At 42.4% G+C, this 26,479-nt stretch overlaps 1 protein-coding gene across 1 annotated transcript in view; it reads right to left on the reverse strand.

Moving 5' to 3' along the window:
- LOC147729309 (1-aminocyclopropane-1-carboxylate synthase-like protein 1) overlaps positions 1 to 26,479 on the reverse strand; it is a 302,308-nt gene that overhangs the window by 154,296 nt on the left and 121,533 nt on the right. Inside the window, exons 6-7 of the mRNA XM_086959912.1 lie at positions 25,117 to 25,214; positions 17,340 to 17,417 (exon numbers count right to left, since the gene is read on the reverse strand). Coding sequence (XP_086816038.1) covers positions 17,340 to 17,417; positions 25,117 to 25,214 — 176 coding nt within the window. The remainder of the gene's footprint in view (positions 1 to 17,339; positions 17,418 to 25,116; positions 25,215 to 26,479) is intronic.

Below are 26,479 nucleotides of genomic sequence, written 5' to 3' on the forward strand. Positions count from 1 at the left end.
ATGAAGTATTTTACAGGAAAACAAAAAATATATATAGATATATATATATATATATATATACAAAGGCTCCAGATACACCGAAACCGTGGGTCACTCTTGGTGTCGGATGCCGTTAAACGTGGAACTGCACCCATGAGGAAGACTTCAATTCAGCAATTTCTGATAGCATGGACAGATTTTTAGAAAGGGGATATAAACCGAATCTTCTACTTGACACTCTGAGCCGTGTAAAGAAATTGCCACGAAGTGCTTTGTTCGTAAAGAAAGAACGACCTATTATAGAAAGAAAATTTCGCATTTCGAATTCCGCTAAACTCAGGACAATCATGACCAAACACTGGCATATTCTGAAAACGGATCACATAGTGGGGCCAGATATACCCTCAACACCACAACTTACCTTTAGGAAAGCTAGATCTTTAAAAGACCAAATGGTTCATAACTATTTGGAACCTATACGCAACACCAAAGGTACGCTAAAGGATGCAAGGGGTTTCTTCCCTTGTGGGAAGTGTAAAGCGTGTGCTTTCAGTAAACGCACACTAACCTATCAAGTGAGGGGGTGTCGCGGTGGAAGAAAGATCAATAAGTTCATGTCCTGCCTGACAGACCATGCCGTATATTGCCTTATGTGTCCCTGCCAACTAAAATATGTTGGGAGTACAATCAACCCTGTAAAATTGCGAGTCCTAGAACACATGAGAGCGATAATGAACAAGGATTTCACCTACCCTGTTGCTCGACATTTTGCAATTAAGCATAATAGCAACAGGGATTTGTTGAGATTTTTCTGTTTAGACTGTGTCCCGGAAAGTCCAAGGGGAGGGAACATACTTGACTCTCAGTAGACTTGAATCCCGTTACATTGTTGATCTCGAGACTAAGGCGCCAGGAGGTCTTAACATGGGAGAGGAAATGGCAACTCATCTAGGATGAGTTATTCGCTTTGTTTAAATTGAACAATGGATGAACTGGATGATGTGACTTTTGAGACAAACAAATATGAACTCAGTAATGATTTAGAAACCACAAAACATAGAAAATGTTGAAAATCTGTGGTGGGTGGTGGCTATTTATGTCTGTTGGGTTCTGAAAATATGACGGTTAACTCAAATCATGTATATGAGGGGTGTCCTCTGAGAGGGACGAGGCAAGTGCAACTCCATGCAGCCATCAGGCTGCAATTGCCGATACATGGCAAGATAACAACCTGGATGATACCATTCAAGCAGACATGGTTTACAAACCATGTTTGTCATTTTGACATTTATATAATCAGTTTCACTGCTGAGCCCAATCGAGAGAACACCCCACAATAAAGATAAAATATGAGAAAATAGTGCCATGGGCGGTTTAAGCCGATACACGGCCAAAATGTCATACTACCATTTTTAAGAACAAATTGAAATTGCGTTTGAATATTGTACATAATTATGGACTTTGAAACCGTTTTGACTTTCCAAAATGGCGCTACCTCATTGAAGCTGTGATGAGTCCGTTTTTCATTTTTGTAACCTATTGTGGTTTTAGAAAATGGCGCGGCGTGATATTCACTGTTGAATCACTGACGAAGGGACGCTGTCCCGAAACGCGTTTGCTTGAAAAATCTTTGCTGCATAATCTGAGCCCGTGATTGCTGTTTCTTTGTTCCCGACCCGGCTGGGTATGGGCAAAGGAGATTGGAGCTGTAATATATATATATATATATATATTACCTACTGGCGGTCGCCAGTAGACAGTTATAGTTAGGATTTTTTTCAATGTTAAATCTCAAAATTCTATTTGGAATAACTTTGGCGCCGGTTGACGAATCTGACTGAAAATTTCCTCAAAATGGCCTCGTCGAGCTCCGGTCCATCCCTGAAAGTTTGGGGGGGATGCACCAAGCGGGGGCCGAGATAAAAGGGGGGGTCCCAAAAAGCGTTTTCCCCATGTTAATTTCTATAGGGCGGTCGACCTCACTTTTAGCCTGAACGGCTGAATGGATTTACTCCAAATTTGGCAAAATTGTAGGGACTGGTAGCCCGATGTGCCTTTGCTATGTCTCAAGATATGTGCTACAGTGGATTTTGAGTAATTTAGGTTAAAAAAAATATATATATCTATAGGCGCGCACCGGTACGCGCTCCGGGGAGCGCTCCGGGCGTGACACGCGACTTGCGCGCAGAAAGCTGATTGGTACTTGGGTGTCTGTAAACATTCGAAACAGTCCGGAGCGGCCGCCATCTTGTGTCTCGGTAGGATCGAGACACAAGAGGTGGCCAAAACAAAGGGGGAATTGACCATAAGGGGGCAGGGTAGACCCCCCTGACCCCATAGGTTAGATGTGGGGGCTATAAAAGGGTCCCGCTGGGCAAAAAAAACCCTTTTTTCTTTTCGATTTGCGCGGGGGGAGCCCCCGGTACGCGCACCGGGGAGAAAAGAGAATGGCAGAGTTTAAAAATGTAAGTCATTTTATATAAATGGGAGGTAGTTCTGAAAAGAACTGCTTTTTTTTCTTTTTTGGGGGGGGATTTTCAGAACAATTTTATATTTTTTTGTAGTTTTTCTGGGGTGAAACAAAAGACAGGGAATTGCAAACAGCTCAACTGGAGCAAAAAAATAGAAAAAAATTAAGGTTGATTGCTGCAGTGATGGTTGTCTGCAGCTCGATTAAGTAAAGTGATGCTCTGCTCACCATAAGATATAGTTTTGTTGCGATATATGCAAACAAATTTAAATTTGGAAAACTTGGTTTGAACATTAGGGACCATCTCCCTAGCCTCTTCACCCGATGGAGTGGGTTGGTTGGAGGTGCTGGAAGTAGAAGGTTGGGGAGGGTTCTTGGTCAGTTGCCTGACTTCTGCTCTTGAATAATTGTTTGGGTGCTTCCTCTGCATGTGCCTTATCATCGTGTGGTTCCCAAACGAATGTTTTTTGTTTGGGTTCCCTCTTGACAGTTCTTGGTCACAGATGAGGCACGTCAACTTTGCTGCATTTTCTTTTTTGGCACCCCTTGGCATTTTGAAAAACTCCCAAATAAAATGTTCTTTGGGTTTGTATGGGGGAGTGTCCTCAGGCAGAAATTGCCTCTCCTCCCGCTCCTCTTCGTCCTCCTCTTCTTCATGACCACCAATGTGGTCTTGTGGTGGTCGTTGTGGTGGTGGTGGAGGTGGTGGTGGTCCAGATGCACCTGCAGCTGCTACTACTGAAGCCATTTCTCACAGAATGCAGGTCTTCTTCACTTAAACAACAAAGTGAAAATGAGGAAATAAGGTGAGGTCTTTTATCATTTGGAAAACAAAACTGTTGTGAACCAATCAAAAGTGTTATTTTCAGGTCACATGACCCGACGCGCTTACGCTACGTGCCCCGGGGCGCGTCGCGTAAGCGCGTTGAATGCTTCCGGGTGCGTTTATGCCGTGCGTATCACGCGGACGCGGCTACGCGATACGTCACGATCATGCTTTCGTACGCGACATTGGCGCTAACAGCACCCTTCCCGGTTCGCGCACCGGGTCGCTTCAAACGAGTACGCTCTCCGGGGCGCTCAATGGGGCGCGCACCGGGAGCGCTACAAGGCAAAAAAAATTAAAAATAAATAAATACATTTTTTAAACAAAGGGGAAAATTGTAGGGACTGGTAGCCCGATGTGCCTTTGCTATATTCAAGTGGTTTTTACGAAAATTTACTTAAAAAAAAATATATATTGTGCTACATTGGGTTATATATATGTTAGAGCCCAAATGTAGCTCAAATGTAGCCCAATGTAGCCCAATGTAGCCCAAAGATGGCCACCAGAGACAAAAAAAAACAAATGTAGCCCAAATATCAGCCATATGTAGCCCAACTATATCCCAATGATAGAATGTACCAGAGTGTTCTACAGAACAACTAGAGCGTTAACAGTCTTACTTATAAAGTGAGACTTATAGTTAGGAATTAGCATTTAAAAAACCTATGAAATTCACTAAAAAAAACAAAGGTTTCACACCAGTTATAGTTAGGAATTAACATTTAAAAAACCTATGAAATTCACTGAAAAAACCATAGGTTTCACACCAGTTATAGTTACCTGGAAATTTTACTGACATAAAACCATTGAAATTCCCACTTTATAGTTAGTTGGACTCACTATAACTGGCGCGTGTAATGCACTGCTGATGACATCACATATTACATCACTCATGACATGGTCAGTGACATCACTCATGACATCACAAGGACATGACTGTGTCATCCTCTCCTTCAAGACGCCAAGGTTGGTGGAGGCTGTTTTGAGCAGTGCCAGGCCCACACATGTATCTGCTACCACCGTTTCCTCTCTCCCCTTAGGCTATATTGATCAACCTAGCTTGTCACCGCATACTAATCGATCAAAGAACCCATTTGCTCTGACACCATCAATCGACTTCAACATTCCAACAAAGAATCGGTTTCAGAATTTATCAAATCTTGATGGGCTAGATTAACTTGGTGAGGAGTATTCGGGGGGTTCTGTGGGAGGATCAGAGATTGTTACCTCCCCATACAACTCTGAAAACAAGATATTCACTCAAGAATCTAGTGGGGTAAATACTCCACAATTTGATTTTATTACACAGCTAACTACTGGCACTACCTCAGTTATTGTCAGGGCTAGGGTGGCTTGCGGTCTAGGGCCCGCCCCACTCTGTAGCGTGCCCTTGTGTGGCAAGATGCATCTGGCAACATTGGGTGGGCGTTGGTGGCTGATGTGTGCAAAGCCTGCTGCAAAACACTGTTAGCCCCCATTGTAGAACTGTCATTCAGTGTTTGAGTGTTCCTGTGTGTTTAAACCTGTGTTTTCTCCCTCTCCGCCTAATGCGTGAGGTTTTGCACCCTGAAAGCGTCCGCGTAATGCGTGAGCTTTCCCTGTCAGGTCGCATGCGTGAGCTCGCGCTTGGGCGTTGTCACGTTATCTTACGCGACCGCGCCCAAGCTACCGTGCTCACTATTCCTAGCGTTTCAGAGAGGAAGCAGGAGGTTCTTGTTTCTCCGCTGCGCTGTTTATCTTTTGGCCTTCCAGGAGCTGATTTCTATCGGAGGCGTCAGAGAGGTTCCAGGGGGCGTGGCAGCATGCAGTTTCTTCGGCGATCGTTCTGCTGAGTTGAAGAGAACGCCGAGGGTGTTCAGAAGCTTGTCTGATCTTCATTTTAGTAGAGTAGGTCGTACTCTACAGGTAGGGGAGAGAACTTGAAGCTAATTAGCCATATTACTGTGGATTTACAAATAAGGAAGTAATTAATCTAAACCCAGTTTGCATATTGAATGTCACAAGTCTCTGATTCATTTAGTGTATTATCTTTGCGCAATACTACGTTCCCCATCTAAAAACTGAGTAACAACCTTTGAACTGTTTATTCTTTGATCATTACAACGCGCTATTGTATTGCTAATTTATGGAACAGTTTTGGCGCAATTCATAAGAATCTTCATCAAGTGATTTCTCATGTGAATGTGTGAATACTTTGTTTTGATTGTGTTCTGAGTAGGAAACTCAGCAAATTGTCAGCACCAATCTATGCCCAGGGTAAAGAAATCTATTTACTGGAAAGGCGTGTTATTTCGTTTCATTGAAGAAGAATTTCTGTTGCTATTTACAATAAAAAGTCGCAATTTACAAACTATAAGGAAAAGGCTAGTACTAGTGATTGTGAACTAGTGGCAAGGGCTCAGAATACAGTTAGTCTCTGTTAATTGCAGGGATTTTGGAATTCTTTTTGTTGCTGAGGCTTTAGTTAGGAAAACTCTCAGTTTTGATTTAAAGGTTTAAAGGTTCATAGTCTGGTATTAGGCTTCAAAGTATTTGTTGTTTAACTTTTCCTTTTCAGATCTCCTTCCCTGCTGTTCCCTTCCTAATTCCCTTTCCCCCCCGCTTGATCACTCCAAGATTCTGTGTAATTATTACATTCGGAATTGGAGGTATCGAGAGGTGGGTCCTTATAACTTCACGACAGACCCCGAGGAAGACTTCGTCTGACAGAATAGTGAGCCCACGAATTATTTTCCTCCCGGTCTGATCGTGAAGTCATAATGACTACCATCAATGATTTAATGTCGGCTATTGTGCGTATGCAGGCAGATTTAAAAGAGACTATGAATGCAACCACTGTATTAGCTGCTAAAGTAGATAATATTCAACTGCAAAGAACCCCTCTTCCAGAAGATATTCAAGACACTGGTGCTGGTAGGGCAGCTACAAACATTGCCGTTACTGTTCCACCCCAGATCCCTTTAGCAGCTCCCGAGCGTTTTTCTGGGGATTCTTCCAAGGTACAGATCTTCTTGACTCAAATAGAACTACACTTTGCTTGCAGACCAGCTGCGTTTCCAACCCCTCAGTCCAGAATAGCATTTCTAATTTCTTATTTAACTGGAGATGCAGCAAACTGGGCAGTTCCTTTGGTTAGACAAGATGATGCCTTGTTATATAATTGGAAACGCTTTGTTGAAGAATTTGAAAAAGTTTTTGATCGACGTACTGTGACCTTATCTGCTGATCGAGAACTACTCCAATTAAAACAAGGAAACAGGGATCTAGTTGCTTACTTGTCACATTTTAACAGATTAATAGCTGAAACTTCTTGGCCAGAAGAAAAGAGAGCGGCTCTTTTCTATCAAGGGTTAAAAGACGATCTAAAAGATGTTCTGGCGCAAATTGACCCACAACCAACAGTGTGTTCTGAATTGATCAATCTAACCCTACGTTTAGATCATAGACTCTCTGAACGAAGATCAGATAGGAAAAGAGTTGATAAACCTACTTGGAGAACGGAAACTAAATCCAGACCTCAATTTGCGCATTCTGAATCTAGTTCTGAGCCAATGGAAATCGGGACCCTTAGACAACCTTTATCTAAAGAAGAAAAAGACAATAGGCGCAAGAATGGACAATGCCTTTATTGTGGTCGCAAGGGTCATTTTGTGAAGGATTGTTTGACGAAACCAAAAGGCAAGTTTCCAAATTTCAGTAAGACAGCAGCAATAGAAAAAACCGATCAGAAGTCGGAAAACTAACTTGCCCAAGATGTTTTAAGGGAGATCTCTTGGGAACCATTGCCTTCCCTTCAGTCAATTCATGTGTGTCCAATTACAAAGCACATTTCAGATTAGCTGTCCAAATTCGGTTAACTCATGAAACGTGCCAAATGGAAGTTCTAATTGATTCTGGAGCAACAGGTAATTTTGTAGATTTAGAAACTGCTCAACGCCTGCGAATAATCTGTGAACAAAAGGAAACTCCGGAGATTGTTCAAGCAGTTGATGGGAAAATACTTGCTGGAGGTCCAGTAACCATGCAAACTACTAAAGTGACTATGTACTGTGAAGATGTGAAGCAACAGTTGCATAAGGAAGAAATACAGTTTGATGTTATTCAAGCACCTCAATATGGCTTTATCCTCGGGATGCCTTGGCTTTGTTTACATAATCCGTTTATTGATTGGCAAAAGAGAGAACTGAACTTCCTGTCTGAATACTGCCATTCTACTTGTTTAAAAACTTCTAAACCAACCATAAGTCAATTGGCCACTGCTGAAGAAAAAGAGACAGTCCTACCTAAAATTTATAAGGAGTATGCAGAGGTTTTTAGTGAAGAAAAGGCAGCCCTCCTTCCACCGCATCGTAGCTACGACTGTCAAATTGATCTCGTGCCTGGTTCTAGTGTCCCAAATTGTCGAATCTATGCTTTGTCTGAAAAAGAGAATCAACATTTAAGAAAATACCTTGATCAGTATTTAGAAAATGGCTTCATCCGCCCTTCCAAGTCCCCGGCAGCATCTCCGTTATTCTTCATTCCTAAGGCAAACGGAGAATTAAGAACTTGCATTGACTTTAGGGCCTTGAATAAAATCACAATCAAAAATAAATATCCTTTGCCGCTCATTCCCGTTCTATTGGACCAAGTCAAGAGGGCAGTGATCTACACGAAACTGGACCTAAGGGGAGCCTACCATTTGGTGCGCATTAGAAACGGTGATGAGTGGAAAACTGCATTTAAGACTCGTTATGGTTTATTCGAGTATTTGGTAATGCCATTTGGTTTGTGCAATGCACCAGCAGCTTTTCAGTTTTTCTTAAATGATGCCTTAAAGGAATTTTTAGACCTTTTCGTTATCGTCTATATAGATGATATCTTGATTTACTCCGATTCAGTAACAGAACATGAAGAGCACGTCAAAAAGGTGTTGAGCACTCTCCAGTCGCACAACTTATATTGCAAGCTATCTAAATGCGACTTCCACGTTGGAGAAGTAGAATTTCTTGGGGTTCTCCTTACACCAACTGGCATGAAAATGACTGACAGAAAAATTAAGGCGGTTGCTGAATGGCCTACTCCAAGATCAGTCCGAGACATACAATGTTTCCTGGGATTTGCAAACTTTTATCGTCGCTTTATTGATCATTTCTCCTCTGTGGTAGCTCCCATCACACGGTTGTTGAGGAAAAAGGTGAAATTCGATTGGACTCCTGAAGCTGAAAAAGCCTTCCAGACCCTGAAGAAAGCTTTTACGGAAGCACCAATTCTAATGCATCCCAATGTCGAGGAACCTTTCATTGTAGAAGCTGATGCCTCTGATGTAGCCATTGCAGCCATCTTATCTCAAAGGCATCGCACTACCGGACAAATGCACCCAGTCGCCTATATGTCTCGAAAACTAAATCCAGCTGAACAAAATTACATTATAGCCGAAAAAGAACTATTAGCTATTCTTGAAGCCTTTAAAGAATGGAGACATTATGTAATGAGTGCAAGATTTACTGTGACGGTGTATACGGATCATAGAAATTTGCAGTTCATGAGTTCTGCCAGAATGTTAACTCCTCGACAACTGGGATGGATTTATGTTTTTTGCTGAATATGATTTTATCGTGACTTATCGTCCTGGTCAAGACAATAAAAAAGCTGATGCTTTATCCAGAAAAGACTCTTCTTTGCATAGATTTGAAGGAACACCGCAATCAATAATTGACCCTGACAAAGTAATCTGTGTACTATCTGCAGATCAATTTTTGGAGAAAATTCACGAAAGTTTTCCTCCTTCTCAGTGGAAACAATGGTTGAACCCAAGTTGTAATCAGACAATCAAAGAAGGGATACCTTTTCATGGAAAACAGGTTTATTTGCCTTCCAAAGAATTGCAAGAAACTGTGTTCAATTGGTTACATTCGCACCCCATGGCTGGGCATCCTGGTTCCAAAAAATCTGTGGAAAAGATACAAAATGTATTTTGGTGGCCTACTCTACAAAAAGATGTGATTAAGATGTCTCAAGACTGTGAAACCTGTGCTAGATTCAAAACCGATCACACTAAACCAAAAGGTTTGTTACAAACACTGCCAACGCCATCTGAACCATGGAAACACATTTCTTTGGACTTCATTACCGATCTGCCCTCTGTCAACCAACATTCAGTGATTCTAGTGGTCGTTGATAGTTTAACGAAGTATGCACATTTTATTGCTTGTAAACGACTGCCCACTGCTGGTCAATTGGCTCAACTGTTTCTGCAAAATGTGGTACGATTACATGGCTTGCCTTCAGTTTTACTTTCAGACCGTGGTTCACAGTTCTCCTCAAAGTTTTGGCAACAATGGTGTCGAAGTTTGCAGATTACCTCTAACATGTCCACCAGTTATCACCCACAAACTGATGGGCAAACCGAAAGACTGAATCAGACATTAAAACAGTACTTAAGATGTTATGTTGCGGATTCCAAGAGATCTTGGTTGGATTTACTTTGGGTTGCAGAAATTGCATACAATACTTCACCCCATTCTTCCACTGGATCTTCTCCTTTTGAGGCTCTTTATGGATATGTACCTAATACTATTCCTTTGACTCTGCCTAAAGATATGTGTGATACACCAGCAGTAAGAGACACTGTGCAACTCATGCAGACAATACATCAACAGATTCACAAACGCTTATTGCACAGCAAAGAGAAGTATAAAGAACAGTATGATAAAAGACATCGTCCAGGTCCGACGTACGTTCCTGGGGATAAGGTCTGGCTGTCCACAAAAAACTTGCACTTTAAGCATAAAAGTATGTTTCAACCCAAATTCATTGGTCCATATCCAGTGCTTCGTCAGGTCAACCCTGTGACTTTTAAGTTGTTGCTACCTAGATCTTTGCGGATCCATCCTGTGTTTCATACTTCCCTTCTGAAACCTGCTGGTCAAAACTTGGCTCCTCGGCCAGCTCCGGTTTTGGTTCATGGTGCGTGGGAGTTTGAAGTGCAAAACATACTGGATTCCAAGCGTAGAGGCTCCAAGTTATGGTATCTTGTTTCATGGAAAGGATATGGTTCTGAGAACGATTCTTGGGAGCCTGCTGAGAATATACATGCCTCTCGCCTGTTGCGACGTTTCCACCTCCTTCATCCTTCGAAGCCGGGCCCTAGACCGCTCCTGGGAGGGGGGAATACTGTCAGGGCTAGGGTGGCTTGCGGTCTAGGGCCCGCCCCACTCTGTAGCGTGCCCTTGTGTGGCAAGATGCATCTGGCAACATTGGGTGGGCGTTGGTGGCTGATGTGTGCAAAGCCTGCTGCAAAACACTGTTAGCCCCCATTGTAGAACTGTCATTCAGTGTTTGAGTGTTCCTGTGTGTTTAAACCTGTGTTTTCTCCCTCTCCGCCTAATGCGTGAGGTTTTGCACCCTGAAAGCGTCCGCGTAATGCGTGAGCTTTCCCTGTCAGGTCGCATGCGTGAGCTCGCGCTTGGGCGTTGTCACGTTATCTTACGCGACCGCGCCCAAGCTACCGTGCTCACTATTCCTAGCGTTTCAGAGAGGAAGCAGGAGGTTCTTGTTTCTCCGCTGCGCTGTTTATCTTTTGGCCTTCCAGGAGCTGATTTCTATCGGAGGCGTCAGAGAGGTTCCAGGGGGCGTGGCAGCATGCAGTTTCTTCGGCGATCGTTCTGCTGAGTTGAAGAGAACGCCGAGGGTGTTCAGAAGCTTGTCTGATCTTCATTTTAGTAGAGTAGGTCGTACTCTACAGGTAGGGGAGAGAACTTGAAGCTAATTAGCCATATTACTGTGGATTTACAAATAAGGAAGTAATTAATCTAAACCCAGTTTGCATATTGAATGTCACAAGTCTCTGATTCATTTAGTGTATTATCTTTGCGCAATACTACGTTCCCCATCTAAAAACTGAGTAACAACCTTTGAACTGTTTATTCTTTGATCATTACAACGCGCTATTGTATTGCTAATTTATGGAACAGTTTTGGCGCAATTCATAAGAATCTTCATCAAGTGATTTCTCATGTGAATGTGTGAATACTTTGTTTTGATTGTGTTCTGAGTAGGAAACTCAGCAAATTGTCAGCACCAATCTATGCCCAGGGTAAAGAAATCTATTTACTGGAAAGGCGTGTTATTTCGTTTCATTGAAGAAGAATTTCTGTTGCTATTTACAATAAAAAGTCGCAATTTACAAACTATAAGGAAAAGGCTAGTACTAGTGATTGTGAACTAGTGGCAAGGGCTCAGAATACAGTTAGTCTCTGTTAATTGCAGGGATTTTGGAATTCTTTTTGTTGCTGAGGCTTTAGTTAGGAAAACTCTCAGTTTTGATTTAAAGGTTTAAAGGTTCATAGTCTGGTATTAGGCTTGAAAGTATTTGTTGTTTAACTTTTCCTTTTCAGATCTCCTTCCCTGCTGTTCCCTTCCTAATTCCCTTTCCCCCCCGCTTGATCACTCCAAGATTCTGTGTAATTATTACATTCGGAATTGGAGGTATCGAGAGGTGGGTCCTTATAACTTCACGACAGACCCCGAGGAAGACTTCGTCTGACAGTTATCCCATTAATCAACCTTGTAGTGAGCCCTCCCGAAATCTGCCCTGAACCAATTGGATTTCTGTTCTGGAATGCGTCAGGTCTCCGAAACAAAATTAATATTCCAAAATGGTGAGAATTTTTCTGAGGACTTCAATGTTATATGTCTTCAAGAGACTTGGCTCATGCAGCCCCTGCACATAAATGGTTATAAAATATATCATGTTCCTGCCTCCCCTACATCACATGGAAGATCAAAAGGCGGGTTATGCATCTTTGCTTCTAACAATCGACAACCTGTTAAAATAACTAAGGAAGTAGTTGATCCTTATTATCAAATAATTGTATGTGAAAGTACTGGCCTTGCATGGCTACCAGTGATTTACTTCTATAATAATGCAGCCATATGTGATATAATAACAAACTTGTGAAAACTGGATTAAGACTTGGCAAAAGTAGTAGTAGTAAGAACCTGTTAATTCTCTGGCGGTGGGACTTTAACACCCGACTATGTAGTCTAAGTCTACCTTCGGGAAAAATATGTGGCATGACCAACTAAGATGATGTTGGCCAAACACATTTGATTAATAATCTATATGGGGACTAGCTAAATGAACTGATATTTAAATTCAATTTGGCATTCTCTAATGAAAAAATATTAGCATATGCCCCATTTAGGTTTACTTTTAACAGGAGAAATGCCCACAGCGTCATGGACTACACCTTATTATCTAATGATTGCGCCGCTCATGCTTTTAATTTTAATACTCATTTTACCTCATTAAGCGATCAATTCCCTCAGTCTGTCCAAATTTCACTTGTGTTGCTATACCAAGACCACAGCAGCCACATTAGAGCCCAGACTGGAGGGCTTGAGCTAGCAACTCTCAATTCCTACTCCCTGTGGTGGCAACAGAATATCCCTGAGGGGTTTTTAAGACAACTAATCTGAAGTAAAGGGGAAGACTTTGATATCTGTGTAGATGAAACCGAACACCCAAAAGCTATTATTAACACCTTTTTGGCGATCACACATTGGTTGAAGAAGTATCTCATTGTTACCAGGAAACAAAAAAAGGAGAAAAATGGATGGTTTGGTTCATCCTGCACCACGGTTATATAATGACATCTTAGTCTCAACCCAAACCTCCCTAATTCTTCAGTTTAGTTTAGAGGACGTCAACAGAGCACTTACTGCTAGTAAAAGTGGAATAGCACCTGTCCCTGATGCTATCCCAGTGGTTATATGGCATGACAACGCAAGCTTTTACCCCGCATGCCATTACAACGCGGGGATTACAACGAAAGTCGTTACAATGACTTTCGCTGGAGGGCGCTGGGTAGTGGAATAGTTTAATTTTCTATTCCAACTCCAGCCCACGTAGACAGTAGGGAAGGTGTTGGATAGAAAATTAAACTATTTCCTATCCAACAGCGCCCTCCAGCAAAAGTCGTTGTAACGACTTTCGTTGTAATCCCTGCGTTGTAATGGCATTGTGGGGTAATCCCTGCGTTGTCATGGCTGTTCACTATCCCAGTGGACCAGTATAAAGCTAACATCACTTTCTGTCGACCCTTATTAACTTGTATTAATGGCCTGTTGTAAAATAGGCTACCTTCCCCTGTGGGCGAAATCAATAACCGTACCTATTTATAAAAAGGGAGCCCAACATAATCCTGCGTGTTAAAGGCCGATTTCCCTGCTTGGCTTTTTTGTGAAGCAAGTGGGCCAAATTATTCTGAACAGGCTACAAGAGTGAGCAGAATCAAATGATATTTTGTTAGACCTTCAGTATGGGGTTCGCACTGGGGTTGGGACAATTTGAACACGGACTCAATTTAGGCATGTTAGTAGAAAAATATACTAAGATTAAGGATAGGAATTTATTCCTGAGAGTTGTCGCCCTGTACTCAGCATTTGATTGTGTCATACACTCTAAGCCATGGACAATTATGTCTGACATAGGAATTGAGACACCGATCATTAGTTTCCTGAAAGACATCTATACAGGATCCAAAACTAGGGTTAGATACAGCATCAGGGGAGAATGCACACAGCTCTTCTGCGTGGAGAGAGGGGTAGGCCAGGGCTGAGTCCTAGCATCCTTTCTTTTTTCCTTATATATAGTTAATGTAGGTGCGTCGCTGACTTTACATTCTAAAGACCTTCCTCAGCTGGGTCATCATTCAGAGCCGGCCATCTTCTATGCGGATTATGCCGTTCTAATGGCCTGAACTCCCCTTGCCTTTCAGTCCCTACTTAACACCTTTGTTGAATTTATGCAGGATCACAACTTGCTAGTTAATCAGTCTCAAACATTTATAATAAAGTGTGGCAGGAAAACCGCCACCTGCTGTGATAATAATCAGTGACACTAATATAGATATTAGAAATAGCTTTTCATATCTAGGTGTCCTGTTCGACAAAGAGCGTACATGGATCTGTGCTATATCTACCATGCCCCTATTATTTACAAATACTAGCATGGCCTTACAAGGTTTAGCCAGTAGGTTGGGCACAAACCCCCAAGCAGAGATGATTACGCTTTATATGGCCAAATGTATTAGCATAGCATTATATGGGGCGGGGATATGGGGGCATACAAAATGTACAGCACTGCTATTGGAGGAGAATCTGTTTTTGAGGGATCTACTTGCCACCCCCAAAAGCACCAATACTAATGTTTGTTATGCTAGGTTGTGGGTCCTGTCTCTTATTGACGTAATAAGGATGCAACCCATATTACTTTGGCATAAAGTCTGGACCTCAGGAAATACCGCCCTAAACCATACTTTTATTGGGGAACTCTTAAAATCAATGCTGTTGTTATACATCCAATGTTTTTGGCGAGTCTTGGGGCATCCAGATTACTTTGAGAACCCTGATTACTTGGTAGCTATTAGTAGAACAACATTAAAAAAGAATGCACTGTGCACTTAGAGAACCTTAGGTTGACCGCTGAATTATTAAAACGCTCTGTTTTAAAAATCTAGGGGCATATTACCAACAACTAGGGATAACTATCGCTATGTTGGCTTAGCGGCAATATTTTTATTGCTGAGCTGCAGCGATTTTTATCGCTTAGGGACCTTGCTATTATCAAGGTTTATCTCCTAAGCGATAAAAATCGGCCGAAATACATGAATATAGCTGAAAAGTCAGCGATATTCATGCATTACCGAGCTAATGCTCTTAGCCATGTTATCCACCTCCCATTGGATAACATGGCTAATAACTGCTCAGGGGCAGGTGTTAGCTTTTGGAGAAAATCGCGCTTAGCGCGAATATCTCCAAAAGTTGGTAATAGGAGATAGCGATGTTAGCAACTGTTTCCAGTCGCTAACTTCTTGGCACGCCCACTTTGCATATGATTAGTGATAAATATCACTGACATGCAAAGCGTGGCCCAAGATGGTCGCTATCTCCTACTAGCTGTCGCTAACTAGTGTTAGCGACAGCTAGGTAATAGGGAGATAATTTATCTCCGCTTTCTTGGCTTTTAAAGCCAAAAAAGCAGAGATAAACCCCCTTGATAATATGCCCCCTACTTATTTTAACTGGTCGTGACATGCAGCTATATCTGAAAGATATATCTAATTTAAGGCACAGATTCGTCCTTACTTGTTTTAGAATGGATATTTTCCATTGGCTGGTAAGCTTCCCCGAACCAAAGGGTTAGTCACTAATTTTAAGCCCTTGCCCTTTCGACGGCATGATGCCTCAGAGCACCATGTACGGGGTACTTTTTTTTGTAAATGTTATAACCAATGGAGAAAACGTTACATCCTACCTTTTCTAAGGTCCATACAGTCACATATTGTCAGCCCGCATATCTTCTCTTGCAATCACTGCCTACTGTTGAGCTTTTTTGTGGAATGTTGAGCTGTTCTTATGCCAGAAAGAATATTAGATAGATGATATTACTTTTTTAAAATATTTTTCAAATGATTAACTGATACACAACATTTTAATAATACGTTTTTTTAATTATTGTTGTGAAATATATTATACATCATGGATCTAAAGAAATCTTCAAAGGCTGCTATTATGAAATATAACAGAGGACTATCAGGAAATAGTTAGGCAGGATGGCACAGTGGACCCTTAGTTGAGGTTTTTGCACTTCATCCTTTTCACTTTTCCTCTGTGTTAAAGTAATTATGTAAAAGCAATGTATGGATGCTATAAATAAAGGATATTAGGGTCTAATGATTATATATATGTTGTGATCTTAAAATGTATTGTCAAATCTCAGATTTTAATAGTATTTTATGTATCTTTTATTGCACTTTTATGGTCAAATTTATTTAGGTAGAATAAAGTTGTTACTGACTGACTGAGTCATATACTGTCAGAGCTATCATGTTGCACTTAAATATTTTCTCAAAGCATCACAAGAAGTATGCAACATCAGGAAGCATGACAAATAGGCAAAGCAACTGCTGTGACTGACCCCATTCTACTGCAATGGGCTAGGTTTGCTTCCCGAATGATCTCAGTGGCCAGAGTACTCAGAGGAATACTTTGTGGAAGTAATGCTGCTGGACATGTACGAGCAAGAGGAAATCCTGGCCTGGTGCCTAGGCATGGGAGAAGGGAAAACATGCCAGAATCTGCTGATGAAGTGATAAAGGCAGGGTAGGATACTCTTCAGTCCATGTATGCGAGTTAGAAAGCCTAGGAGTGCCTGCCAAGGTATCAGTACACCAACAGTGAAATTATGTCATCGAAGTATTATTAGATATATTAGTGTTAGTATTAGATAGGTCTCCAGCTCTTCGTCAATCTCCGTCAATCTCCATCCTTCTCACCTTTAGCGCCATGAAACCCCTGGGTGACCGTGCGCTTGATAAATTTCGAATAACATAACATAACAAGAAGTATCATATGTGGAGTTTGGCAATCTGATCTGGTAGAATAAGTCATCATACACCAGAGAAAGATGACAGGCCCACCCAGGCTTTAATACCGCAAATCGTTATAAACCCTTTCAGAATACATCCCTTAAGGTTTCGACACTGTGTCTGAGGACATGCTTGATACTAGGCCCAGGTTTGGTGGTCCTGTACCTACCTTCTGATATTTCTTAATGAATTATAATAAACGTATCCTGTGATACGGGGTCTCCTATGCTTTCTTTTAGAGAACTTGTCCAGGAGGTCTCACAAACACCCAACAGCACGGGCATCTACTGGGCACATATTACAAACCATTTGTCAGACTGTACACATGGGTTGAACCTTGAGCCTTCAGGCTTAGACTGCCTGAGCGAAAGAAGCAAAGAGGCAGCCAACAACAAGTAGGACATTGTGGTTAAAGGTCTACAAGGTGGAACTGATGACCACAATGAGAGGTTCAGTCCGCACTAGTTTACATAAAAAGGGGAAAAAGCACAAAAGAAGGGGGCATCGCCCCACCTACATGTCAGATCTGGGTGTTAGAATTGAAAATAGTACCAAGATGTAGGGGAATCTTTTTAGCAGTGTACAATACCATTAAGGCCTGGTACATCCTGCTCAATTCTTTTAAGACTAACATGGAAAGCTCACTCACCTCAGATTTTGCTTTCAGTAAAGCTGTTTCCAACTTGTGGACAGTCAACTGAAATGGGCGAGTGGTGGTGTCGCCTATCTGTGTAAAAACAGAAGCACTCTGCATAAATATAACACTTTGTTGTAACAAGTGATGGCTCAGCAAAGATTGCAGTTCTGGTGCAAAGACTGACATTGTTAGAATAGGTTGATAAGGTTAAAGTGTGAATAGAAAGATGTGAAAAGGTTACTTACTGCCAAAATGGCTCCAATGCATCAGTATGTCAGACAAACATGCATAACTGCTGCATTCTATGTAAAGTGAGGGGCAAAGTATGTCCTCCAGATGAAGCTTTTTTTTATAATTCTCCAATATTAAAGGTCCTCAAATACTGGCCCTGCTTTAGTTGAACGTTTTTAGTTTATCCATGTAAATAAAGCAATGAGAACTTTAAAAAGCATCCACATAATGCCCTCGCCCCTTCCTCGTATTTACCAAGCAACAAGAAAATTAAGGTTCTGAGTAATTCAATAAAACATGCATTCTGACCAACCACTATCAGTCTGCTTCATTCACGACGAGTGATGTCTAGTGTAGTAAAGTAAGATCTGCTTTTATGGTTACCCCCACTTTTTGCCTGGTGCTAAGCTGTTTTTGACTAGTCTGACTGGGATCCTGCTAACCAGGACCCCAGTCTCTCTGCTTTCTCCCTTAAATTATTATGATAAGTAATTAGGTACACCCCAGATTGGATACCGGGGCACCCTTATAAGTTCCTAGTATATGGTACCCATGTACTCTGGGCATAGGTACCACAGAGGTCTCTAATGGGCTAAATCATGTATTATCTTACCAAAGGGAGACTATGCAAACTGTAACTACAGGCCTGCAATTGCAGCCTCTGTAAGCTGGTGCTAGCACCACTTACAAAAGATATAGGTTTCCAATATCTTGGGTCACTGCATTAAAACGTACAAGTTACCTCTATAGCAGGACTTTGCAATACTGAAGGCAGGGTGCTTGGTTCTAAGCTTGAGGGTGCCCGTGCATTAGCAGGAAACCCCTATAGCCTACGAAGTCGAATCTCCCTGGTTGTAAGTGAAGCAGCCATATACTATATAGAATGGTACCGCGTAATTACGCGATGACCATCTTGAAAACGGCTGCAACAAATCCTATCATATTTGGTATCAAATATGTTGGAATCCAAGCACTCGAAGAGCCCTCGTTAGGCTCTCAGTGCTCCTGATACCAGTCTTCTAGACTGGTGCAGGGTGCCCACTTACATTAGTGAACATAATAAACCAGGCTAGCCTCTCACATCTAGGTAACTGGGTTATATGCACATGGATATGTGTCCTCTGTGAACTAAACTGAAGCTACCAACACTGATCTCTAAGACAAGCAAATGGACTTTGGTGCTAATTAGTCTATTTATTACTAAAAGGACATAATATTAATAAAATTTAAAATTCCAAAAAGCTAGCATCTTAAGGCTCAGTGACTCTTTTCTGCAAGTACTATCAGTCTGCTTCATACACGATGAGTGCTGTGTAGGAAACTGTGTAATATTCACATGACTATGTGTCCACTGTGTACTAAACAGAGGCTACCAGCACTGACCTCTAAGAGAAGTAAATAGACTGGTGCTAATTAGTCTCACTTCGCAGCCAAGGAATTCCACTGCTGGATCTCCTGCCACCCCGCCAAACAACACCCTCTGTAGTCCGCCTGGCTCACCACAGAACTACAAGAAACCAGATGCGCCTACAGATGCCTAGAGAAAACCTGGTGAAACCAGAAAACCTCAGAAGCACGGTTTAACCACAGGAGTGCCCTGAAGGAATACCACCAGTGCATATGAGACACAGACCTTCATAAGGGACACAGTCCAGACCAACGCAACCAATGCCAAGGAACTGTTCAACGTCATAAAGCAGTTCCCCAAACCCCCTAGCAAGGTCACGGACATCACACCTTCACCGGAACTCTGTGACAAGCTCAGCTCCTACATCCATCTCAAGATCAAGGCCCTCTACGACAACCTCAGCGAGCAGACGCCAGACACCACCCCCCTAGGCACCGCCACCGACTAACCAACCATCATGACCTGGAATCCCGCCACCGTCAAACACATCACCTCTACCATGTTGAAAACTCACTCAGGAGCACCTACGGACGCCTGCTCATGTTCCACCGGGCCCCCACCGCCATCGCACCCGAACTAGGATGGAGTGTACAGGTCAAACCCCTCCTTAAGAAACCTAGGGCCAACCCAGCCTGAAGAGCTACCAGCCCGTCTCTCTCCTCCCCTTCGCAGCCAAAGTCACTGAGAGACGCGTAAACACCCAGCTGTCCACCTTCATTATGGAGTACTCCATCCTAGATGCCCCCAATCTGGATGGCTCCCTGTTGAGAAGTGGGTCACCTTCAAACTCCTCACCCACACCTACAAACCCCTCAACATTGGATCCAAATACCTCAACAAGAGAGTCTCCTTCCACGCACCCAAGAGGAACCTCTGCTCCACCGACCTCGCCCTGACAGAGGTCCCCCGCATCCGCAGAAACAGAGCAGGCGGGAGAGCTTACTCCTATATTGCAGCCAAGGCCTGGAACGAGCTCCCTAAGAACATCAGACGCTCCCCGACCCTACACACGTTCAGGAAGGATCTCAAGACCTGGCTCTTCAACTGATCCGGAGCTGCACTCCCCTTCCCCCCACCACCAGTGCCTTGAGATCCTCAGGGGTGAGTAGCGCGCTCTACAAACCCCTGATTCATTATTAAGAAAATTAAATAATATTGATCAAATGCCAAATTCCAACAAGCAAGTGTCTTAAGGCTCAGTGACTCTTTTCTACAATAACTACCATTCTTCACACATCAATATTCAAATGAGAACCTACACATTTGTTATGTTATGTTATGTTGATTTGTAGAGTGCTCTACTCCCCTGTGGTAAGTGTGTGGTCTCCTTGACTTAGTTGAAGAGCGGGGTCTTCAGATTCTTGCGGAAAACTAGAAGTGAGGAGGAGGCTCTTATGTGTTGAGGGGGGTCGTTCTATGTTTTAGGTATGATAAGGGAGAAAAAGCGACCTCCTGATCTTCTCTTACATATGTGGAAAGTGTGTGTGAGTGAGAGTGAGGCAGAACATAGGTGTCAAGGGGGTTGATGAAAGTGTATGCAGCTGTTTAGTTATTCTGGTCTAGTGTTGTGCATGGCTTTGTTTGTATGTGTCTGTGAGGTGTATGAATTTGCCGCAATTGGTTTTGGCATGGAAGGTTGAGTGTGAGTCTTGTTTTCACGTCAACAATAGGCAGGGTGCCCGTCCAAGGAGAAGGAGGATGCTGATGCCGAAACACTGCTTGCTGCTAGTTTTTGTTTTAATGGAGTTTTCACGGTGGGAGCCCCAACGAAGGTGTCGTCCAGTTGCAGGCGCACATGAGCGCGGCCGGGTCTTGGCCCCCCACAGTGTTCCCACTGCCTTTGTTCCTCACCGACCGTGCTGTTGCTGGAGAGTTGAGCAGTGTTCTTGCAGAGTACCTGAAGAGCTGCAAGCCTAAGCAGCATTAGTGAAAAGTGTCCCCAGTGAGTGTGCACAGCGAGCTTTCTGGCCGTGTCCATCAGGCATCCTTGGATATCAGACTTCAGCCACCAGAGAGAGCAAGAGGTACAGAGGAGGGGGGAAGGATTGGGCTGATTGGACTGTATGGGCCATTAAATTAAGCATAGAGAGACCACAAGTTACAAGAACAAGGAGGGGAAATTGTTATTTGGGACTGTTAATTGAGTCCATATTAGTGACATACTAGTGCTGCACAGGACAGCCAGACATACCAGTGCCGCTCACAACTGCCTAGGACAGCCCAAGAAAGCCCATGACAGCCCAAGACAGTCCTCCAGTTATGCGTTCAGGCCGAGATTGAGGGTGCATAACCCAGGAAAAGTAGATGCAGACTAAAAGATCGCGCCAAGAGTTACAAAAGTCTGACACCACTTCTGACACCACTTCGGAATCGGAACAGTTTCAGAGCGAATGAAACCCTAAGGGCTATGAGTGGAGCAAACGTATTGGCCATTAGCTTGCCATTTCCAACAGACAACAGCTAACTGCAAATACCATCACCTCAATTAACACAGACACTGAAGGGATAGCCACCGACCCTAAAAAAATAGAGGAATCTTTTAGGAAATTTTACGAGAAGCTTTACCTAGAAGAAGTCAGAGGTTCACCCGAAGATATAGGAATTAAGATCAGAGATTATCTAGAGGGGATACCGGCAGCCAAACTGAACAGTGACACGCATGACGATTTGGAAAACCCCCCAGACTGGGAAGAAATCGCGGCTGCTTTGGCTAGCCTCCCGGATGGTAAAGCCCCTGGGCTCGACAGTATTCCTGTCGAACTCTATAAAATTTTCTCAGCTCAGATAAAAGATATCTTCACATCCCTTGATGTCCAATGTGTGCTTCTAACACCCCAAGATAGGCCCCAAGTGGCCATATTAAATATCTATTCAAGACCACTCAGGAGTAGCCAGGAATCAGATACTATTGAAACACTAAAGCAGGTTGTACAGTCTCTCGACCCCCAGATCGGCCAAATAGTAGGTGGCAATTTAAACTGCCAATTTGAGCACCTCGTGAATTCTTATGCAAGAGAACAGGATGATGAGGACCGGTTCTGGCATGTTCCTGATCCGCTAATCCTGACTGTTAGAGCATGGACCCCATTGGTCCTGCAAATCAAATCCTTCTCCCTTTCAACGTCTCTGCGGGCGTGTAAGGGTAGAGTGGAGTCTGACAAACCGGGATCAGCCACGTTTAATAGATCGGGGCAAACCTCCATTATTGACTACATTATGATGGAAGTTAGGCATTGGGATAAATTGTTGGAATTTAGGGTCTACCCAAGGCAAGACAGCGACCATATTGCCCTTGTCTTAACACTTGGACTAACAAACACTGCTCCTTTGCCCAATGACCCATTGTTGCCAATTTTAATTTCAAATAATAGGCGAAGGGTAAAATGGCCCTCCTTCCAGGACTCCCCCACTAAACTTGCCAAAATCTACTAGATAGCAACTCCGTTGCTAGTAGATATGGGAGAGGTAGCCATTGAAAATATGAATTTAGACTCACAGGTCAGAGCTGTGGAAATCTAGAAACGGCTGGCTGCCAGGCTGGTGGACGTGTTTAGTCCCATGGGAAGGGATAAAGCTCCCCAGGTCAGAACACATCCTTGGTATGATGTCGCTTGTAGGAAATCTAAAAAAGATTTGCTATCTGCGATAAAAACCAAAGGCAGAACTAATATTAAGAAATCCCGCCTCGAATATAAAAAAGGCTATTACCAGGGGAAATCACCCTGAAGGAGGTTGAGACTGCAATATCTAGTCTTATACCAAACAAGGCCCCTGGCCTAGATAAAATCCCCGGGATTTATTCTGATCTCAACCCAAAATATGGGCACCGTACCTGGTTGTTTTATTTAATGTAATCCTTAGGGGAATTAATCCGCCAGATACCTGGCTCGGTGCTGAGATCGTTCCCATTTTTAAGAAAGGCTGCCCATTAATACCATCAAACTATAGGCCGAAAAGCCTTATCGACACCACACAGAAGATCATGGGCAGGGTCATTTTATATAGGATTCAGGGGTGGATGGAAGAAAATAAAATACTAACCACACTCCAGGCCGGGTTCAGGATGGGTATTTCCACTCTGGATCAAATATTTCGGCTGCAGGTCTTATTCAGGAAGACGGTGAGAATGGAGGGTGGCAGCCTCTATCTCATCTTCGGGACCTGCGGGCCACCTTCGATTTGATTCCAAGGGAAAAAATGTGGAAAGTCCTAACAGAACTAGGTCTCGCATCCTATCTATAGAACATCTTAATTAGGCTTCACACTAGTAACTATGCCCAAGTCAGGTGCGGGAGGAACGGGGATCTCTCGGCTCGTTTTCCAGTTTTGAAGGGTGTACGCCAAGGGTGCGTTTTAGCGCCAACGCTATTCTGTCTTCACATCAATGGCCTTGTTGACCACCTACTTGATGTAAGTGAATATGACGCCTCTAGGTTGGCTGCCAGGAGGGTGCCCACTCTGATGTTTGCGGATGACACTTTGATGTTATCCAAAACATCATCGGGCATCCAGCGCACCCTGGATGGCTTTTCAGCATTTTGTGCTTTACGGGGTTTGGAGATTAACTTGGACAAGACCTAGTTCATGATTTTCAACCCCCCAAAGCAGACGCGCCTGAACCCCATTCTTAATGGTTCTGCCCTTAAGAGAGTTAAGACCTTTGTCTACCTGGGCATTACCCTGACGGAAGATTTTGACTGGGGCTCCCAAATTTCCAAATAAGCTCTTAGGCTATCCCAAGTAATGGGGGGCATTAACAAAATCCACAGAACCTCAGATTTCAAGCCGGCAGCCCCGGAATATACTGACGACAAGCTAGAACGGCCTCAACGTACGGTGCAGAACTCTGGGGTCACAGAAATATATCTAATCTCCTGAAGGTTGAGCAGGGTTTTATGAGGAGCATTTTGGACTTGCCAACTAGTACATCACTCACTCCTCTACAACTTGGCCTTGGGTTGGAATCCATAAAATAAATAGTATCAGCACGGCCCTTGCTCTATTGGTAGAGGCTTTGGACAGTGCCTGAACTAGCTCCATATAGGGAGGAATTCCTAGAGGTTTGGGCTTTGCTAAAAGGCAAGAACATCCCGTGGCTGTGTCATATTAAGTCTCTGAGTTTTCAGATTGGCTTGCCTCAGCTCTGGGAGACCCCGGATGTATGTTGCCCGGGGACATCCAAACTAGAACTCAAAAGTCAGTTGAGGCAGCAGTATTCATTAGCCCTACAAAGCTCAGGTTCCCTAGGAAGGCTTTGAGCAGAGTTCCTCCTGGTGAAAACTGAACTGCGAGCGGAGGAATTTTTAAATGTAATTTATCCTCGCCTTGCTAGTCAGCTCTATATTCAGCTAAGGCATGGCACTCTACCACTTAGAGCATTTACCTGCAAATGGGCCAATCCAAAAATGATTGCTTGCCCGGCATGCAACTATAAATGTGAAGTTGTCAGCCATGTAATGCTTTTTTGTGCTGCTTATGAGGTTATAAGAAAATGTTGTCTGATTCTGCCGTGTAGGAACCTAGGGTTCAGATATTGTAGACAGGCTTGCAGGGTTTTAACGTTTTATACTCACCCTCCCATTCATTGTCTTTGCTGTCTCTCGCTTTCTAATTGGCATGTGGCGTAGAAGGAAAAGTTTTGGATAAATTTCTGTGTCCCAACATGTTTTATTATGAATTTTAACACTTAATTCTTGATAACTATCTAGTTTAATCCATTTTTAATACAGGTCTGTTATTTATTGCTTCTTTTATTGATTGTGCATCTGTGTATGTATTTTATCTGCACTTTTATGGTCAATGACCGAAATAAAGTTATCAAATGAATGAATGAATGAGTCTTGGCATTCTGAGCGGAAGGTGAGTCAAGCATGACGATGCCTAGAGAAAACATTTTGGGTTGATACCTACTCACATCTTCACAGCCTTTGTTATGCCAATCCAATGAGGACTTTGTAAATATAGACTTTTCAAAGAGCCACTTCAATAAACTAATGTATGGAAAAATGTCTGGCATTTGCAGCCGGAATTTAAACCTGCTGTAGGTGATTTTGCAGTCTCCTTGGCCTGTGTTTAAAAGCTGAAAAGACTATTGTTACCTCTTCGCTGGTGGTGCTGTTCTGACTGCAATAGATGGGGCACAGGTCATACCTTGCTATCTAAATGAACATAAACCATCTTGACGTTACAATAGAGAAAGATGCTCTTCTTGATCCCGCCATAGAAGGGAGTGGCAATCAGCACTGCATCTAAAACACAATACAAGGAAGAAGGGTCATTGTAAAGAATAAGAAAAATGAACACTGATGGCAGATCAATACATACACATTTCTTTTCACACAGATTATATTTGAATATGGAATCAAAATATCGAATACAAAAATATAGAATTACCAAAATATCGATGCCAAAATTTAGAATGCAAAAATATCAAATTCCTATCTACAAACAGGTAGGTACAAAAATATCGAATCAAAAATATTGTTTTAAAAAATATAGTTAGTCAAAATATCGATTTTTTTTAAATGTCTTAAAAGTAATTTAAAATTAATGAAATAATAAATATAATTAACTAAAACATACTTAAAAATACTTAAATAACTTTAACATTATTGAATAATTAATTTATTATCACTGCAGTGAGTGCAACAGTAGGGAAAACGTTGGATAGAGTAGGGGTAAAAATTACTATTCCCACTCCAGTGAGTGCAAGAGTAGAGAAAGCGTTGGATAGCTTACGGGTAAAAATTATTATTCCCACTCCAGAGAGTGCAACAGTAGGGAAAACGGATAGCGTAGGGGTAAAAATTACTAAATTGATATTATATTACTTACCTTAAATTCGATATTTTTCAGCACTATATTCTGTCCATTCGATATATTGTCCATTCTATATTTTGACTTCGATATTTTGGTAATTCGATATTTTGAAATCGATTTTTTGTCTGTTTACCTTGAATATGTCCAGAGAAGACTCTATTATTGTTGTTTTTTTAATTTCTTTTTAACATTTTCATACACTAAAAGAAGATAGACAAGAAGTAAAGAGAGTACAGTGGTATTTTGCATTTTATGTGAGAAGCCAATAAAAACCATTTGTAGAGTTCATAAACAGCACTGTGGAGGCATTACAGATCAAATCAGCAAAATGTATTGCATAGTTCAGATCAGCAAAAGTGATCAGTAATAGCAGTTGTGTAATGCTTGAATATTTAGGTGGTGATGCTATACTTCTTTTGTGCGGGAAAGGAGAGTGGAAAGAAAAGTGTCAGAAAGAGAAATAGTCAAAAATGAAGACGTGAGGAGGGTTGGAGGGGAGTACGGGTGGGATATCCCAATAGCCTAATTGTGGGAGGAGGGTTTCTGGGTGAAATTCTGCTCAGGAACAGGTGTTGTAGTTTTTGTGTAAGCTTCTTAGGATAACCAAAGCAATCTAGATTTATTGTGGTTGAAATTTTTGTTTCAAATATTGTCTGAATGTCTGAGGAAGCATACCCAGGCCCACCAAGTGCGG

The sequence above is a fragment of the Lissotriton vulgaris genome, chromosome 2_2 (assembly GCF_964263255.1).
Source record: "Lissotriton vulgaris chromosome 2_2, aLisVul1.2, whole genome shotgun sequence".
Taxonomy (NCBI): domain Eukaryota; kingdom Metazoa; phylum Chordata; class Amphibia; order Caudata; family Salamandridae; genus Lissotriton; species Lissotriton vulgaris.